This window comes from Anopheles merus, chromosome X, assembly GCF_017562075.2.
Source record: "Anopheles merus strain MAF chromosome X, AmerM5.1, whole genome shotgun sequence".
In the NCBI taxonomy this organism is placed as follows: Eukaryota; Metazoa; Arthropoda; class Insecta; order Diptera; family Culicidae; genus Anopheles; species Anopheles merus.
The window spans coordinates 16,310,655-16,329,823 of NC_054081.1; the positions used below are offsets into that span (position 1 = coordinate 16,310,655).

The following is a 19,169-nucleotide window of genomic DNA, read 5'->3' on the forward strand; positions in this document are numbered from 1 at the left end:
TTAACAGTTCATATATCTCATTGAAATTTCACACATTATTTTCCCTATGTTAACAAAAATTGGGTTACATTGTTTACGTTAAGTTTGCCAACCGCAGACCTAAGCGAATCTGGACAGGCAAATTGCATATGCTGCTTAGAGAATGCATTTTAGAGAGACAAAAATGTATGGCATATGAAGAGACTCTTGAAAATGTCCATCTTAAAGATACAATTTATATTGCAGAGATTATGTCTTACAGTGATTTCACCATAAAACAAAACGCCTGATATCAGAGGTCAAAAAAACCACGCATATCATTAGAGTAGCTTAATGGATCAAATAATATTGTTTGATTATAGTTTGGAACATATTAAATCGTACTGTTTTGCTTCGAATTGAAGACAATAATAATTAGGATATTTTTGGCATGGATTATTTTCTTACTATTTCAAATTTAATCGGCCGAAATTTAGTGATATTTTCTTTCATATTCTAGGCAGTTTCGATATTCTTCATGTTTTATATTACATATTATTACTATCATCTAGAAATGCTTCTGTCTATCTTTTTGTCGATGTAGGAGCCCAATCACTGGTCCCTACGTCATAGACGGCACTGCAGTTAATCGAAAAATTATGCCAAAGACCTGAGCGCCTTTTAGACTCAAATTTGAATTTTAAACAACATATCGATGACATTGTTGCCAGAGGAAACCAAGGCGTGGTTATCCGGGCAACTGATGAATTTCGCAATCCTATGTGCATTAAGGCACGTAACAACATGCCCGTCATGTTTTCAAGTTCCGAATAGACCGTGCCCCCATATGTAGGACTGACTATCCTGCTATGGTAACAATAAGTCACTGAAAGCCAAGCTCTCTTCATTTGGTGGCACTGGCAGGCCTTGACCGACAGCGGTTGTTGTGCCAAAGAAGAAGAAGAAGAAGATGTGCATTAAGGCTGTCTACAATAGTATCGTTCGTTCAGTTCTGGAATATTCGTACGTAGTCTGGTGCCCGACTACTGCTTCTTCAATTGCTCGTCTTGAGGCGATTGAACGAAAGCTCATGCGATATGACCTAAGCCTACTTCCCTGACAGGATCACAATATTCTTCCTCCGTATGCTGCGCGGTGCCGCCTTTTAGGCCTTAGGTTAGAAGACGCAATGCACAGTGCGCTTTTATCGCTGTTCTGCTAAATGGCTCTATCGACTCATTGCCTTTGTTGCATCGCATCGATATCTACGCACTATCCCGACCGCTTAAGTCTAGATAGACTGTACGGGTCGTTCAGCCTCGCTCCAGCGCTGGTCGGTCTGGCCCTATGTTTCGCATGTTGGCTGTATTCAACACTTTAGTTCGGCTTCGACTTTAATATTTCAACTCAGTGCTTCAAAGAACGTCTCCAGTTTCTGCCGTGTCCACAGTGAACTGTGATAAAAATCATGATTTTGCTATGTCATTTTTTTATTGTTACTCATCTTGTAATTGTAACAGGCCATATGCACTGTTGATGATTAACTAATAAAATAGTAATAATTACGGACGTTTTTATTCGAATTTCAGACAACCAAGAAATTATATGAATAATCTTCACTTTCACACACACACTTCTGTGTTTTTAACTTATTTTAAGTTCCGGACACCCAATTCTGAGGATCAGTGTTTGTGTTCTGGATCAACAAGACGACGGTCAAATTGACAACGGGGTTTGGGTGCATTTGGCACAGCTATCTTCAAATATTGTTGTTTTATTATTGCCACTGCATCTTTATTATCATTCAGGCCTATTCTATTCTTGCAATCGAGGTGTCTCGACGCCGAGATGAATATTGGGCTAAGGAAATCAGGTTTACTATGCAGCTAAACTATCCCACTTCCGTTAGCGGTTACAATGTTTCCATAAAAAGTGTTAAGTAAGCGAGTTGTAACCATGAAAGCGTATACATACTTTCTATTCGAGAGTCGATTCAAACCAGTCATTCTCGATATCAAAAACTTTGCGGGAAATGGATAAAAAATGATGTTTTGGCAGTTTTGAAGTATAATATGCCAGAGTCCTATTATGAAAAATTAAGTACTGATATGTGTTAAAATTTATTAATGGAAATTGTTTAAACGCCATTCAAATGAAATTTGATGGACCAAAAGGCAAAAAAAGGGATAGCTCATTGAAATTACGTAAACAAATGATTTCTTTTGATTATCTTTTAGGACATTCAATTATCTTTTTTTGATTAGATTCAAATTCTGTTAACGTATTTGGACAGGCAGAGAGTTGGACTGGCAATTTCACGCCTACTATGATTTCGGTTTCCCGTCTCGATGGATTTTCCCTAGCAAACTTCTGTAACAATAAGCATATTTCAAAAAGCAATCGAGAAAAATTTCTGGACTCGACTCGAGAAAAATAATAGAATAAGTCCACTGTCTAAACATTTGGTTTGCAAAACAAAGTAAAATATCTTGCTTCTATTTTCGGACAGAATTGAATACGTGTTTTAGTAAAAATCAGAGCACAATTTTATTTAAAAAAAATTGTTCCTTTCATGATGATAACTACCTTTACAATAGATTCCGATGTACTTTAATGCATATAGACCAGCGGTCGGCAAACTTTTGAGGCGAAGGGCCAACTTTAGTAGATAATCGAGTGCCGCGGGCCAGGTGAACGTGGTTTTTTTGCGGTTAAATTATTATATTTTAATCTTTTAGAAACATTTTAGGTATTATTGTTGTTTTTCTGTAATTATATCATCCAAGTATGGTTCAAAATTAATGATACCTTCTTTAAAAACTAATTCTAATCTTTAATCATTTGAGAATCGGCAATAGATGACTAAAAATGTGATCAGTCAAAAAATAACAAAATGGGATCAATAACGCTTCTTGAAGACCCCATCTTCCCACGCCTCAAAAAATATTGTATATATTCCGGGGATGATACAAAAGTCTGAAAGGCTGAAAAATTATCGAAGCAAACATAGATTCAGTAATTATAAAAATGCTTTATGGACAAGTCAGATGTCATGCCACGTCAGATCAATTAACTTATCAATAGTCCATGAGACAACAGAAAACCTCATCAGTCACCTTACCTTGACACCTCTGTCAGTCGAACTCTAAACATGATGACCAAAAAAGTGAACCAACCAACTTATAAGCGTGCGCGATCAACGAATGACGCCCCGTAGCGTCTTAAATGGACTGCGTACAGAAGTCTGACGCCGCATAAGAACATTTCTGCGTATTGATCACCAACATCTTGGCACTATTAGGCAACAATCAAAGCATCGCAGGAGAGCGCAGGTTTATTTTGAGGCTCCAAAAAAGCTAAAAATGAAGACAAAGGCACAAGTGGCTACATTTTTGCGTTAGCGGGGGAGGGAGATCGATGCAACCAGCCAAACAGTGAAATAATATGGCAAAATTAACACACATATCAGGAAGCAGTAATCGCGTCCACTGACTTCGCAATGGCAAGCAATGACGCCAAAAGTCAATGCGTTAATATTATGTGAATTTCGGTAGAATTCGGTAGAAAAAAAACCCAAGTCCGCAAACTGGTACAACATCCGTCACATGTGTTCCATCGAATTTTTCTGGACTAACATGATGCAAAAGCTTTACTCTAACAATTTTGTCGCGAAAACTTAGGATGCCTACAGGCATGTCTTCGTCCATAATGGTGAAAATTCCGGATAACTGATGAAAGGCAACTCCCAAAGTCTTAGATTTATTTGTCCAAGGATGCTTAAATAATTACCTTTCAAATTTTGTACGTGTTAAGAAATTATCTCCTCTATTTTTTTTTACAGCTAACCGAAAAAAGGCATTTTTTCTTCGAGTTTGAACATACCGATCGATCCGTCATTCCATAGTATTTTAATTAAAGTTGAAAGAGTACGATGGTATAAAATGTTATTCTAAAAGATATTCAGTAATTTTTATAGGAATAGTTTCTTCACATCTTTCAAAATCAGTCAAAACCTTTCGCGGGCCGGATTGAATGTTGCGGCGGGCCGCATTTGGCCCGCGGGCCGGACTTTGCCGACCGCTGATATAGACCAATTTTATAGGAAATATCGAAGAAATTACACTGGCGCCAAAACTGCTAAGAATGCCTCCAGTGAACTTTTGTGTAGCAAAACAAACTAATTTAGGTGATGAAAACTAGAAAATCAAAATATCAAAACTGAGGATCTATCGCCTAGCCAATAGATTTGCATATGGTATCTAGAACACAGTATGTAGTTTGGGGTATTTTTTGTACCTTAGTTTTAGGCAACAATTATTCGGTTTTAAATATTCATGTAACAAATTGTTGGCGATTCAGTTCAATTATTGTTACGTACGTTTTTATTTTGTTTTGGAAATTGCATCGAAAGATAGGATAATATAATTATTACACATATCTTCCTACTTTTACCTCTTTACTGCTCTTAAACTACCGTATTTTAGGTCACTGTACACTGGTAGTAACTTTTCAACTGTAATGCAATGAAATTTTAAGCAGACAATGTTGAGGATGGTATAATTGATAATTCATTTGAAAACAGCAGTGAGGATAAAGTGGAATTGTAACAATTGTTTAAACTTTGTAAGACTAAAATTAAATTATTTTTTAAAATGTTAAATCAATGTGACAGGGATGGTTGTTATACATACATGCCGCAATACATGTATTTTTTTACTGACATAAGCATAATTGTACAATCTGCAACGAATATTCGATTTCTGAACTTCTAATCAGAAGAATTGCAATGTTCATCTCTCGTTTTTCTGTGAAATATTGTCGTGGGTCAGCCAGGCCCCTTAGACAGTTACACCTACCGTTTAAAACTGTTTCCGAGAAGTTGGTGCAGTAATTTAGAAGCAGTATCGGTATATTTTATAGCGAATTCCCATCACATGGTCAATCCGAGGAACCGTTGGGGCCAAATCGTTAGAGTGGTAAGAATGATCACTCATTTCAACATTTTTTCACTTATTTACGCACTGTAGGTCTTGTTTATTCGTTTTTTTGGATAACAATTCTACTTTACACCTTCCACCCCGCCCTACAACGATGCACACAGCTGCATCAGCTGGTACGGGTTTTGGCAGCTGAGCAGTTTCAGCTCCTCCTCAAACCCGGGCTCATTCGTCTGTATCCATTTGCGCTCCAGGTAGTACTGGATGCAGCTGTAGTACTCAGCGTCATCGTAACCAACCACGCTGACCGGCACGAACGGGTCGAGATGCTCGAAACACTCGCGCGACTCCAGCAGCGCGAGGGAGGGCTCTTGTAGGTGGGCCGGCCCCGCCACAGCACTGCTTTGCCGGCCAGCTGCCGTGTCTTTGAACTCTTTCACCATCTGGTCGACGGTGACCACGCACACGCCGTTCGTCCAGTCGTTGCGCGTGATGCTCAGGAACGGTTTGGTGAGCGTGATCTGGTCCGGCGTGATGCGTGCCTTGGCTTCCGTCAGCAAGCGCGTGTGTGGCTGGAAGAATGCATTGTACCCGTCGATCACTACCATCGCCCGGGCGCGACCCGCACTCGCATGCTGCTTCAGCTCCTCCACCAACGCAGCGATCGTGTCGCAGGAAAACTTCGCCCGGTTGATGCCGTGCTCGACGAGCTCCATCAGCGGTGCACCGGCCGGCGTAGTTTCGCGCTTCGTCCACACGTACTCGCGGCTCACCGTCAGGCCCAGGCTTTTGATGAGCGGCCCGTTCTGGCTCTTGAAGTGCACCAGCCAGGCTGCACCGTCCAGCGGCAGATCGATCGAGCCCTCGTGCGAGGCCGAGTTCGCAATCTCCTTCGCGCGCTTCATCCAGTTCGGCACCCAGGGCACGTGTATCAGCACGTACTGCTGCTGGAAGCCGTAGTGCAGCAGGTGCGCCAGCACGAGCGATTTGCCCACGCCGTCCTCGCCGTGCAGGACGAACCGGTTAACCGGGCGGGCGAAATCCGTCCGCTGCAGGTACTCCATGATCTCGACGGCCGGCCGGCGCACCATCAGCGAGCATTCGTTGAACGTTTTGGTCTGGCGCTCGAAGCTTTTCGGCAGCCCGCCGTGCGCAAAGATCTTCTTGCGCACGTCGCCCGGCACGGTGTAGTAGCGGCCGAGCGTGGCGCGCGTGTGATTGGCTACGGTTTGTTCCGGCGTGCGGAATTCCACCACCTTCGGCACGCGATCCAGCGCGGCGGCGGCGGCGGCTGTGTTTGCTGTGACCGATGACACGATCGAGCGGGTTTGATACCACACGGTGTTTGGGATGGCCATTTTCAGTATCATGGTGCGGCAAGTGGCAGCTTAGCTGGTCGAGTAGCAGTAGTTCTTCCGCAAAGGGGCTATCTCGCTAAATCGTTTGCAGCGAAAAAGAATCAATATTAAAAATTCTTACATAATGCCGCACGTACAGCATGCAGTCGCACACTACAATTACCTTTCCTAGCTTATTTTAATATAAACAGCAAATTATTGGCCGACCATTGAACGCTCGATGAGGTTTTGCAGTAGCAGGTCAGTTTCTTGTATTTATTTTGACACTGCACGGAGTTAGCATAACATGCTCTGACACCGGCAATGCGAGGTGATTACAGTGGGTGTTGTTATGTTGTGGTCTGGCACCATGAGGAAAAGCTTCCTGGGCAAAATGCCAAAAACGCGCAAATGCAGAGCTCGGTAGAGCTGTCAAGCCCCATTAAAAGACAATGTGACCGGGGTGCATTGCTGCAATCGTGTTTGCGTTGCAAGAAAATAAAAAAAAAAATGCAATAAATGATTACTGTATTCCTTGAAATACGTTTTATTGCAAATAAGTAGTGAGTTTAATAATTAAAATAAAAAAGCTGCCAGAAATACAAAAGCATTCACAGCTTGACACATTCCTATGCAGACCATAATGCACATCTACACGTCGTGCGTTTCATAAGATGTAACGTGTACACGCTCACCTAATCGTTGAACTTTTTTCGATACAGTGGAGCGTGGTTTATCCGGGTACCTTTTATCCGGCTTTCCGTTTATCCGTGCTGTTGAGAAATGACAGTCCAATACAAAGATGACATTGCGTACTGAGGCAGCGGTAATCGCTGATGCGGGCGTGCGTGCGTTTTCTGAAAATGTATGAAATTTGACACCTGCAGCCAGTGACAGTATGCCCAAATAGCCAGAATTGCTTAAGCAGCACATTTTGGCACGCTAAAGATCGCTGCTCTAATTCGCCTTTTGCAGTAGATAAACAGCATCAAAGTTCTATGTGGGTCTTTCAAACAGCGCCTAAGCAGCTTCGTTATGCCACGATGCCAGGGATTATTTTTCTTTGTGTTTTACTTTCAAGCAAGCGTCATCGATGAAATAAACAACAAGATTTGTTTCGTTTAAACACATATGTATATTTTTTAATCTTTTGTATTGATGAATTACACAAAATTTTACACAATTTACTGATAATTCACAATCACTTCACTCAATATTCATTCTTCAATTAACGTATCTAACTTGTGCAGCAGCAATGAGATTATTGGCGGCGTACGTCTTTGACACTTTGACAAGAGCCACCTTGTACGATGTCATGCATTAAAAAGCTATAAAGTTCCACCAAGTTCAGCACCCTTTCTTAACAAGCCTTCAAGTTCCATCATGAACCCTACATATAGTGCTAATCAGCCGCAAAGTTCCAAAGAGTACCATGTGCCTGTTAAAAAGCTCCATAGTTCCGCAAAGTACCGTCTATCTCTTAATCAGCCACAAAGTACGACATCGGACCGATTTTTCGTTAAACAGCTTTAAATCAGCTATAAAGTACGAGCTGGCTATTTGGGTGAAACCGCATGCGTCAGAATCAAACAATTTTGATTTTTCCGCACGCACGCCCGCACGCCTGCAATAGCGATTACCGCTGCCTGAGGAGGATATTAAAAAAAGGTTATCAAAGCATGCTGTCATAACAAAAAACGCCATAATTCATGGCATATTTCAAATATTCCACTTGGAACATCTTTTCTATTCTATGTTTTACAAAAACGTATTATGAATTTCCAAAAATTGGAATTTGTGACAACAAAATTACTATGACTCATTATTCGTGATATTCGAGTATCCGGGTGAGGTCGAGTCCCGATAAGCCTGGATAAACGGCGCTCCACTGTACAAGTAGATGGACTGAGTGAACTGAGCTACTTTGATCTACGCGGAGTGAAATTTATCAACGCAACATATCTTATTGTTTATATTAGCCCTCTTGAACAATTCAAAACTGAGCTACTGGAGAACCGCAAGTGATGGAAAACTCATCCATCGAACCCACCGTACTATCAACTCCATGAAATTTTGACAGGAGTTCGATGGGTTCGCTGTTGGCGATTGGCATGTCTAAACAGGGGGTATCGAAAACCAGCGCGAAATTCCCAAGAACTACAGACCATTCATACAAAGTTCATATAGATCATGATTAGATTAAGCTTGTCGAAACACATTGCAAGAAAAGGACAGCAATATAATGATGAGTTATAATATGCCATCTATTGAGCAAACTAGTGAAGCTATGGAGCTTTCATTTTTTGCTTTTTAGCTATTTTTAGCCACAAGATTTTTAGCTATTTTTAGAAAGCATGAGTCGTTTGCCGTCTGCTAAACGAAGTTCCATTTAGGTTGAGAGCTTGAGCAGTTTAGAATTCGTTTAGTGGTCGTGTTGTGGATTTAGTGGATTAGTGTTGTTTAGTGGCACTTGGGTTGTATTGTACGTGATCTTTGGTCCAAAGTAGATCAGCTTAGTTCTACATTTTCGCGTGAACAATTCAAAGTGCACTTAAAAAATAATTTTCGACTGTTTATTTTGAATAATTTAACATCTTATCACATTTAATGGCGTTCTCGCAAAGAAAATGTATGCAATAATATACACGTTGGCAGTACCAAATCTCTCATTTCATTCCTTCTGCAGAACTGGGCTACTTTTAGCCAGTCGCACGCGACTTTCACCCGTACGTGTTGTATCAGCTGTCAGATTGCTGCTTGCCGGACAGCCGCATGCAGGACCATTGCCTAAGCGTCCCATATTTATGTCGTGTCTTGTTTTCTCGACAGACGTCATCTATTTTCCTCGCCCAGTAGTCGTACGATAATGGTAAAGATGGATGCACGAATCTTCGATGATATGAATTTGTAAGTAAAATGCACTTTTATTCGGCACAATTTGTCATCCGGTGTCCTCCCAACGCATGCCATCGCACCAACCAATCGCAAGAGTGTAAAATGTTTACCCGTTTTTCCATCCATCCGGTGTTGTGTTGGATATGGATGTTGTGAGGGAATGCGAAAAAAAAACATCTGATCCGTAAACGATGTTGAGCTGTTTGTTTATCTCGTTCATTCCGTTGTAACCGAGCCGTGCCTTGCCGTTTCAGCTACATCACGCCGGACCGGTTCTACATCGAGCCCTCCGAGTCGGAACAGTTCGTCATCATCGAACGGCCAGATGGAGCAGTTTCGCTGCACAGTGCGTATAGTAGTTCCTTTTCCAGCCGGTGCAGATTTTTTTCTTACCTTATCCTCTCTTCCTACCAACTCTACGCAGCCGTGGACAGCAAGGAGCGGTTACCGATCCACGGTTACGAGCTGCGGAAAATCTGCGGAGTGCTCGGCATGGTGCGGCTAATCAGCGGGCTGCATCTGGTCGTGGTAACGCATCGCATTTTTGTGGGCCTTATCAACAACGAGCCGGTGTGGCAGATGGCCGGTTCCGATCTGATACCGGTCACGCCGACGCTGACGCATCTGAGCGAGAGCCAGAAGGTACAGAACGAGACCTATCTGGCCATGATGCGGCAGGTGCTGGACACACCCTTCTTCTACTTTTCGTACGGCTACGACCTTACCAACACGATGCAGCGCATCGGCAGCAATCCGAAGGTCGGGGACAATGTTGGCCTTTACGGGCAGAGCGACAAGCGCTTCGTGTGGAACGTTGGGCTGCTGGAGCACTTTCCCCTGCTGGTGCGCTACGTTCTACCCATCATACATGGCTGTGAGTACACCCGGTGGCATCATGCCCTTTCCCGTACACTGTAAACTAGTAGTGCGAGCTCGGAATCGGGCCTACCTGATTCCGACTCCGTGTTCGGAATGAATCCACGAGCCGATTCCGATGCTGGAATCGATTCCAATTTCGGAGTCGATTTCGGAATCGGAATCGAACTGGGAATCACAATTTGCTCCGGTAACGGTATCAGAATTGACTCCAGAATTGGAATTAGCTCCGGAATGAGAATCAGTTATTGTTAAACATAACATAATCAGAATAAGAGAAACAAAAAGTTTTAGAAGTAAAATCAGTCCGGGAATATCCATGAGAATGGATCGTTTACAAGTAGATTAGGATTCTTTGTGGCTATCAATACGTAGCATCATAGGACCCAAGCGTCTATTCTTATGAAGATGTCAAAACCGACTCCGATTTCGAGGCTGATTCCGATTTCCTAGCCAATTCTGATTCTGGAGCCGATTTGGATTCCGAAACCGATTTCAATTCCAAAACCGATTTTGATTCCGGAGCCGATTCCGGAGTAAATTCCCTGACCAATTTCGGATCCAATTCTGGAGGCGATTCTGGAACCAATTCCGGAGCAAAGCAAAACTTCGGAGCTAGTCGGAATCGATTCCGACGAAAACTTAATTTTTCCCACAATTACTGTAAACATTAAGTTTTCTCTCTCATTCTAACTCTCTCTCTATCTCTCTCTTTCTCTCTCTATCTCTCTCTATCTCTCACCCTCTCCTCCCTCCCTTGCTTTCGATGCAGTTGTTTCCATCAACGATGTAACGGTGAACGGGCATGCTCTCAGCTGGATACTGATCTCACGCCGCTCGGTACAGCACGCCGGCACCCGGCTGTTCTGCCGCGGCATTAACCAGAATGGCGAGGTGGCCAACTACGTGGAGACGGAGCAGATCCTCGTCACCGGGCAGGATCGGGTGTCGTTCGTGCAGACGCGCGGCAGCATTCCCCTGTTCTGGCACCAGACGCCGAACTTGCAGTACAAACCGCGGCCACAGCTGCTGATCGGGCGCGACCATCTGGTCGCCTGCTCGCGCCACTTCGACGACCAGTGCAAGCTGTACGGTGCGCAGTGCCTAATCAACCTGATCGACCACAAGGGCGCGGAAGAGGTGCTGGAGAAAGCGTACGATGCGACCGTGTCCGGGGTCGGCAACTCGCAGCTGCACTACGTCTCGTTCGACTTCCACAAGGAGTGCAAAAAGATGCGGTATGACCGGCTGAGCCTGCTGATGAACCGCATCACCCACGAGCAGGACAAGTTTGACTTTTATCACACCAACCACGTCGGCCAGGTGTACTCCGTCCAGAAGGGTGTGTTCCGCACCAACTGCATCGACTGTCTGGACCGGACGAACGTTGTGCAGAGCCTGATTGCGAAGCGCAGTCTCGAGCAGGCGCTGGAACGGCTCGGCATTTTCAAGTTCGGCGAGAAGCACATCGATCCCAACTCCCAGTTCGAGGCGGTCTTCAAAGCGGTTGGTTGAATGGTGCTAGTGGCCAGTGTTTCATATAAAACTGGAATGCAATTTGCTCTGTTTTTTCAGGTGTGGGCAGATAACGCAGACCTCATCTCACTGCAGTACTCTGGCACCGGTGCACTGAAGACGGACTTCACGCGCACCGGCAAGCGCACGTTCAAAGGGCTGCTGCGCGACGGGCTTAACTCGCTTACGCGCTACGTCAAGAACAACTTTAGCGACGGCTTCCGGCAGGACAGCATCGAGCTGTTCCTGGGCCTGTACCGCGTACGGAACGGGGAAGGTTTAGAGTTTCCCTCGCCGCTCAGTGTCTCCGATCCTACTGTCGACTGGCGCAAGCGAATGGTAATGTACTAAGCGGATACTTCCCATGTCATGCACTAACCTAGCAACTTCCAACCTTCACTATTGTTCTGCAGATTATGGCCACGGTGCTGTTTGAAATAGCGATGTTCTTTGTCATCATGCTATACCCGACCGAGTTTAGCTTTAAAACGGGTGTCCTGCTGCTCGGCTGGGGCGTGATGGTGCTGTTTACCCATCGGTTCTTCGTCAAGCATCGCAGCGATTTCGTCGACCGGCCGAAGCTGCTGTCAAAAAAGTAGCTTGCCGGCAGGGGCCTCTAACCGCTGGCGAAGAACTGGCCATGCGCGACGTGAGCATGTACTACACCATCGTGTGAGTACGGCACGGCGGCAGCGTGCGGATGCCGCACGGCAAGCGGAACAACAGAGGGGCAACGGATGACCGGCTTTTACATTTATACATTTGCATGTTACGGGTACGTACGAACGGTAGGTTTACATTCATTTGCGCGTGTGCTTTGTTTTATTTATTAATTTTTTATATTCGTTGTTTTGTGTTCTTTTTTTAATTTGTTTTGCAGTACCTTGCGCGGGAAAGATGCACGGAAATCACAGGCACTTAAAATTGATTGTAGTCCTGCGTAGTTAAAACAAAATGGGTTCAACTAGAAGAATGATCATGCCTGCTGCCAGTAGCAAAATTCAAATTTAGACGAATGGGGCTCCAGATGGTGCAAATGAATCAATAATCAACTCCTAACCTTTCCTTACGATTTGTATCGAATGCATGGTCTACGGGTGCAGCAATGCAGCTATTTTGCTTCCTATACGGTTATTTCAGAGTAGGAGAATGTTATTCTAGCGTAAACCAATAAATCAAGATGTAGTGGATCATTGCAATTAGTTTCTTTCCCAGCCGTAGCAAATCATTCACGACCGACAGATAGTGATACAGAGAGTGAGGGGCAGAGAGAGAGAGAGAGAGAGAGAAAGAGAGAGAGAGAGACAGAGAGAGAAAGAGAGAGAGACAGAGAGAGAAAGAGAGAGAGAGAGAGAGAGGGGGAGAAAGATACAGATTGTGCGTGAAATGGGAAATGGGCAATGAGAATAAACATTCATCAAGGTGTAACAGGTGTTAGGAACTGTTGGTTGTAATTGACCGTTACAGATAAGAAGGTTGAGCTAAATTCCATGCCAATTCCAGTTTGATTGTTTGCGACTAACAAACTATAAATATTTATATATTTTCGGCGCGGTCTTGTAGGCACGTAAAACGTAACGTATATGAACAATAGATATCTACAATAAAATCACTCCGTCATTCAAGAAAATGTACATGGTAGTTTCCTCTATTTTTGTTCCCTCTACTAAGCCTTTGTAGGCATAAATAGGGTTTTGTTTGCCCTTGTCTCGAGAAAGCGTAATCACATTTTAAATGTTCATTTCATTCTAATACGATTGCCTATTCCTGTAATAATTTTGTAATGATGCTTGTCATACTATCTACTAGTATCATTTTTACTAACATTGCATGTTCACAGTATGAAACAATCAGGCTTATTCTATTATTGCAATCGAGTTATTCTGCTAAGGAAAAACGATTTACTCTTAAACGAAACTATAGTGCTTTCGAGGTTTCTATAGTAATATGTCCAGTAGTCCATGTGAGCGTCTACTACGTGTCTTTCGATTCTAAAGTCGATTTCATGCCAATCATTCTCGACATCACAAACCAAGCGAGAAATGAATCGAAAGCGATATTTTGGCAATTTTTAAGTAAACTTGTGCAGTTTTCTGAGATGGAAACTAAAATACTGGTAAATTTTAAGTTTCATCAAAGAAAACCATTTAAATTTAAAATTTATAGAAAAAGCTAATTTTATCGACCAAAATGAAACAGAGATAGTTCTATGAAATAATACAAGAAATGATGATTTATTTCGTTTATCTATTGAAATCGATTATTCCGATTGATTTATTTCGAATCCTATGAAATTTCTTATCTTTTTACTGGAGTTCAAATTTTTGAAATCATCTCCGGCAGTTTATCTGGCGATTTGACGCCTACTGCGATTTCGGCTGTTCGTCTCAATTGATTTTCCGTAAGAGATTTCTAAAACACCAAGCAATTTAAAAGAGCAATCGAGTCAAATTTCTCGTCTTAGCTCGAAACGGGTTAAAGAATGGAATATTACACGTAGTATTTTGGTTTTTATTGTCCTAAAGAAACCTAAGACAAGACTAGCCCGGTAGTAGGAAATTAAATTTTGGTCTTGTAAATATTTTTCTATGGCAGCAAAAACGCCACGTCAGTATAGAGATACGCATTTGGCGATTAATTCCTTCTTAATAATCGTTTTTAAACCGTGTCCTATTCCTATTCCGGGATCATTTTTTCGGCTATGAATCGTCCAGCACACGTGCTAAGTTTCACCATTTTTTAAATACAGCGATAAATAAATTAAAATAAATTTCTTCAAAATTTTGACTCCGTCTTTGTCTTCCATCTAGAAGAGTTGTATGAAATATGACGCGACCGTCAAAATCTTGATCTTGAAGAGACTACATCATGGAGAGACCTTATTTTAAATTTTACAAGGCCGGGCAAACTTTTTTATGTAAATTTTCAAAACAATGAAAACCAGTTAATACATTCGAGGTGTCGGTGAGAAGTAGCGTAAAGGAGTGACTGCTGGATATGAGATAGTTTAAAAAATTGTAGATCGTTCTGGAATTGTTTTTTTCGACTAGGTGGGTGTGTAATTTAAAAATTAGCTAACATTTTGTCAAAGCAGCCTCTTGCTACGCTCTCCCTCTTTCTCGCTCGCTTGGATATGATTATACAGGTTATGTGAAATCATGCGGTATTATAGACGGAAAAGAGATAAAATCCGCGAAAGTTCAGCATCTTCCTGAAAACACACTTGAACACACAGACACACACACAGATCCTTGAATCGGTTAACTAAGCGGAACACGAGACACGTGAGGGAGAGGATCGTTCCTCGCCATAACGTTACCATAACGTTGAATCCGATTCACCTCGAAAAGCATGTGTTTTTTGGATTCCACTCAAAAAACGAATAAAAAATTACAAAAAAAGCTAAACATCATGAATTTTAATTCGAATCGAAAGTAGATAGTAAAACCCAAACTCGTTTGCGCTGACAATGATGAGCCTGTTCGGATACGCCTGGCCACAGGTTTGGTTTGCACAATTTTTGCTGGGAAGGAAGGGCCCCACTATTCCATCGGTGGGATAAAACTTCTAGAATATTTTAAATACGGAAAATACGCATGAATACCATCCATAAATTACTTGATAGCACTGGTTCTTAGGATACGTTTGGATCGCGGTAGGCATCGTAACGGCCTGTCACCTACATTGATGTGTCCATTAACGATCGCCCTAAGATCTCCCTACCACTTGCGCAACGGTTGATATCGATCGATGGATACGTGCTTGCCCTTGCTATAAGGTTAACTTATGAATTCCACCTTCGTATCTATTTTTAAACTGACGTTAGGTCCTGCCTTTTGGGCCAAGGCTCCTACGCAGGTTCTTCACCTGGGCCATGTGGTACCGCTGCTGTTGGGAATAGTCTGTTTCGTGTTTTACAAACTGTTAAGCGCTCTTGCCACATTTAGCACCATTTCCTCAACAGAGCGGGCCAATCTTATCGACGCTAATTTACTCCGATGCCGGATCGCTCGCCAAGGCTAGCAAGCGTAGGATCACACAGATTTCTCTAATATGAATGAGCAGCTTTACTATCGACGGTTTTCCTACGCATCCTTCGCTAGGCTTGCTAAGGTAGGAAAAAAGAAGCAAAAGAAACACTACGAAAGAATTCGTTAAAAAGATGCAGATTAGGAAGAGATTCGCCGGCATAAATTATTAACACACAAGAGTGAAATCCCGCATATTCGATATAAAACGACATTTCTTGCACATTTTCGCTTTCAGTTCGTTTTTAGCTCCGGTTGCGCTTGGATTTACTGTAGTGGCAATGCAGGTAAAGTGTGTAGTTTGTGTAAAATTTTTTAACGGAAATAGTGAACCGCATGTGTTTAGCAATTTTTTGCAACGTAATGACTACAGCTGGTGTTTTCATGTACGGTTTTTTTTTTGTTGTTTCGTTTACTTTCTTCCCTTATTCGCCTCTGCTCTAGATCCTTAAAGTGTTGTTAGTAGTGTTTTTGGTGATTAACATAACGACCGGGTTCTTCTTCAAGAAGAAGAAAAAAGTGTACGTCCATCATCCTCCGGCAGTGCAGCAACCGCAGTATCCGTATGGCTACGCCTACAACTATTACTATCAACCTGCGCCGTACTACTATTATCAGCCGACCAGCGTGTACACTGCTCAGGTGCCGGCGACGTATCCGGAACCGGTACACACCGTGGCACCCGTGGCCTACCAGGCAGGAAGTTACGCCGGCAGCTCTCACCAGCAGCCGTTGCCTGCCTACCAGGCAGCAAGTTACGCCGGCAGCTCCCACCAGCAGCCGTTGCCTGCCTACCCGGCAGCAAGTTACTACGGCAGCTCCCACCAGCAGGCATCGGCTGTCTCCCAAGCAGCAAGTTTTGCTGGGAGCTCTCACCAGCAGGCATCGGCTGTGTCCCAAGCAGCAAGTTTCGCTGGCAGCTCGACCCAGCAGGCATTGCCTGCTTTTGAAGCAGTAAGCTTCAATGGCAACTCTAATCAGCAGGCATTACCGGCATTCGGATCAATACGGTTGAATAGTAACTCCAACCAGCATGCTTTGCCAGCAGTAGACTCTAATGGCAACTCCAGAAACGTAGAAGTCGTACCATCCGTCGGGTTCCGGATGGGCACGGTGACCAATGTAATAGAGGTACTAAAGTCGGAAGGTAGACACATTGAGCTACCAGCGGAAATCGTTCCTGTAAACGATGCAGCACCTTTACCGGTGTTCTCTGCGCAAAATCAGGGACGAACCGCGAACACGGAAACCCTATCCTCCAGAATTCAGGAAAGTGACCCATTACTGGGTACGGTTGTAGAAGAGGTACAACAGCCAATTACTGTATCCGAAGATTCCCAAGACGACACTGCAGAAGTTATCCAAGAGTTGCCCCCATCAGTCAGCGGTGGAGCCAATCTTATAGTGTTACCGGATTCGGCAGGCGACAATGTTGAGTTGCCCGTGCGAATCGAAGAAACAGCAGGCTTACCGGCCGATAACGCAGGTACGATACTCGTGTCGGTAAATAACGATCAAACAGTAACCCTGCCAGAAACTGACGATCAAACTGTGGGCCTTGGGGATGCAAGCCTAGTAGCTGTAGACCTACCGGAAGCAAACGATCAGTCTTTAGGACCGGTAGCTGGTGGCCAAACCGTAAGTTTCGCGGGTGCAAGCGTATTTAATGTAGGCTCGGCGGTGGATGTTGATCAAACTGGAGATCTAGCTGTCAATGTGGGTGGAACTGAAGGCCTTTCGCTAGATGGCGATCAAACGCTAAACGTGCCTGTAGATGACGTTCAAACTGTAGGCCTGCGGATTGGCGATGATACTGACCTATCCACTGCCGGTGGAGATTCGAAACCCGCAACGGTGAATACGCGCGATGGAAGTAGTGACGAGTCCGGGAAAGCGAACGCGCAGCCCGAATTGAGCAGTGTGGCCATTGTACCAAATCGACTGTCCGATAATGTGGTCACGTACCAGTTGCAGTCACCGGATGTGGAGCCACTTTCGTTTCCCGAGGTTCAGCAGGTGCTGCAGAAGCTGCTGCAGCGCGATAACTTTGAGGAGAAACGGCTCAAGAAGGATGTGACGTCCAGCGGAGGGTATAAAACGTCCAAGGGAGTACAGATCGATCCGCAAGTCAGCTACAGTCGAGTGGCTCGCCAATAAAGCATGAAGATACCGCTTTAAATAGAGGGGTTTTTTTTAGAATTTGGATTTTTTTATATCAACTAACATTAGTCTTAATATCAATTACCAATGGGGCCTATCGGATTGAAGGTGAAGGTGTGTAAATCCCTTTCTAATTAGGCTAAGCTCGTGAATGTATATTACGAACGTATGGGTTTTGCGCGATGATACGATAGTACTTCAACGGATGAGTTTTTGGGTCAGAGCCCTGTGCTATAGTAGTCAAGCCGAACGACCAAATAAGTTATCTTGTCTTGTCTTGACCAAATAAGTTATCATAGACTCGAATCTCGTGCGTGACAGTGTATCGATTCTGAAGAAACTGAATTATTTGTGAGGCTCACACATTCAGTTTACATCAGTGGTTTTCAAACTTTTCGCATTTCGATCTCCCCCCATGTATGGCGCATGTAGGATTTAATTCCCCCTTACAAGTTCATGAGCGGGGGAGAGCGTGGCAATCCATAGTATTTAGAGAAATTTTGATCAAAAACTTCCCCCAAAAATAATCAAAATTCAATTCAAATAATCAAACCCCCTATGTGAGGAATTCCCCACCGGTTAAAAACCGCTGGTTTACAGATAAGGAGCTACTACTACTACTACTACCACTGCTACTACAACCCATAAAGTGGTATTTTGGAGGACAACAACACAGGCCTTGACCGACTACGACAGTGTGCTGTGTTTTTGTTGCCAAAAAAGAGATAAAAAGAAGACAAATATAATCTTTTGATTCTTAAATTCATCTCCAGTGCTAATATCACAAACATAAACCAGAAATTGTCTTACCTTTTTTCTAGTTGTATAAAACCATTCACGCACATACTGGGCGGCTTATTTAACGTCAGTTCGTTTTTAGCAGGTGTTTAAAAAAGAAAACACAGAATATTTGTTGGCTTTAGTTGATCGGTATTTGTATGTGTGTGATTTTTTTTACAATGATTTATTATATATTCTTTTGTACAACGATATTTTTTCCCTTTTTGATACTATATGCCAGCGGTCGGCAAAGTCCGGCCCGCGTGCCAAATGCGGCCCGCCGCAACATTCAATCAGGCCCGCGAAAGGTTTTGACTGATTTTGAAAGATGTGAAGAAACTATTCGTATACAAATTACTGAATATCTTTTAGAATTACATTTTATACCATCGTACTCTTTCAACTTTAATTAAAATACTATGGAATGACGGATCGTTCGGTATGTTTGAACTCGAAGAAAAAATGCCTTTTTTCGGCTGGCTGTGAAAAAAAAAATAGAAGAGATAATTTCTTAACATGTACAAAATTTGAAAGGTAATTATTTAAGCTTCCTTGGATAAATAAATCTAAGACTTTGGGAGTTGCCTTTCATCAGTTATCCGGTATTTTCGCCATGATGGACGAAGACATGCCTATAGGCATCCTAAGTTTTTGCGACAAAATTGTTAGAGTAGAGCTTTTGC

General features: G+C 43.2%; 3 protein-coding genes across 4 annotated transcripts; 2 read left to right on the forward strand and 1 right to left on the reverse strand.

Moving 5' to 3' along the window:
- Nucleotides 1-4,169: 4,169 nt before the first annotated feature.
- Nucleotides 4,170-6,592, reverse strand: LOC121596414 (28S ribosomal protein S29, mitochondrial). Its single transcript, XM_041921324.1, has 2 exons — nt 6,417-6,592; nt 4,170-6,329 (listed from the first exon to the last, which is right to left on the reverse strand). The coding sequence occupies exon 2, from the start codon at nt 6,263-6,265 to the stop codon at nt 5,042-5,044; it is 1,224 nt and encodes a 407-aa protein (XP_041777258.1). The 5' UTR covers nt 6,266-6,329; nt 6,417-6,592; the 3' UTR covers nt 4,170-5,041.
- A 2,437-nt stretch (nt 6,593-9,029) lies between these two features.
- LOC121594165 (phosphatidylinositol-3-phosphatase SAC1) lies at nt 9,030-12,815 on the forward strand. Of its 2 annotated transcripts, none has more exons than XM_041917198.1 (7): nt 9,030-9,139; nt 9,382-9,473; nt 9,552-10,001; nt 10,776-11,509; nt 11,579-11,857; nt 11,932-12,306; nt 12,399-12,815. In XM_041917198.1, exons 1-6 carry the CDS (start codon nt 9,099-9,101, stop codon nt 12,115-12,117), a joined length of 1,782 nt encoding a protein of 593 aa, XP_041773132.1. In that variant the 5' UTR covers nt 9,030-9,098; the 3' UTR covers nt 12,118-12,306; nt 12,399-12,815. The 2 variants fall into 2 exon arrangements, with proteins under 2 accessions (XP_041773132.1, XP_041773128.1); XM_041917194.1 differs by having other exon boundaries at nt 11,932-12,293.
- Nucleotides 12,816-15,723: 2,908 nt separating this feature from the next.
- On the forward strand, nt 15,724-17,745 carry LOC121595293. Its single transcript, XM_041919178.1, has 2 exons — nt 15,724-15,833; nt 15,991-17,745. Exons 1-2 carry the CDS (start codon nt 15,828-15,830, stop codon nt 17,701-17,703), a joined length of 1,719 nt encoding a protein of 572 aa, XP_041775112.1. The 5' UTR covers nt 15,724-15,827; the 3' UTR covers nt 17,704-17,745.
- Nucleotides 17,746-19,169: the final 1,424 nt, after the last annotated feature.

Coding starts and splice junctions, on each gene's coding strand:
- LOC121596414 (XM_041921324.1), bottom strand. CDS start 6,265: ATGATACTGAAAATGGCCATCCCAAACACCGTGTGGTATCAAACCCGC.
- LOC121594165 (XM_041917198.1), top strand. CDS start 9,099: ATGGTAAAGATGGATGCACGAATCTTCGATGATATGAATTT. Junction 11,510..11,578: donor TCGAGGCGGTCTTCAAAGCG/GTTGGTTGAATG, acceptor CTGTTTTTTCAG/GTGTGGGCAGATAACGCAGA. Junction 11,858..11,931: donor TCGACTGGCGCAAGCGAATG/GTAATGTACTAA, acceptor ATTGTTCTGCAG/ATTATGGCCACGGTGCTGTT.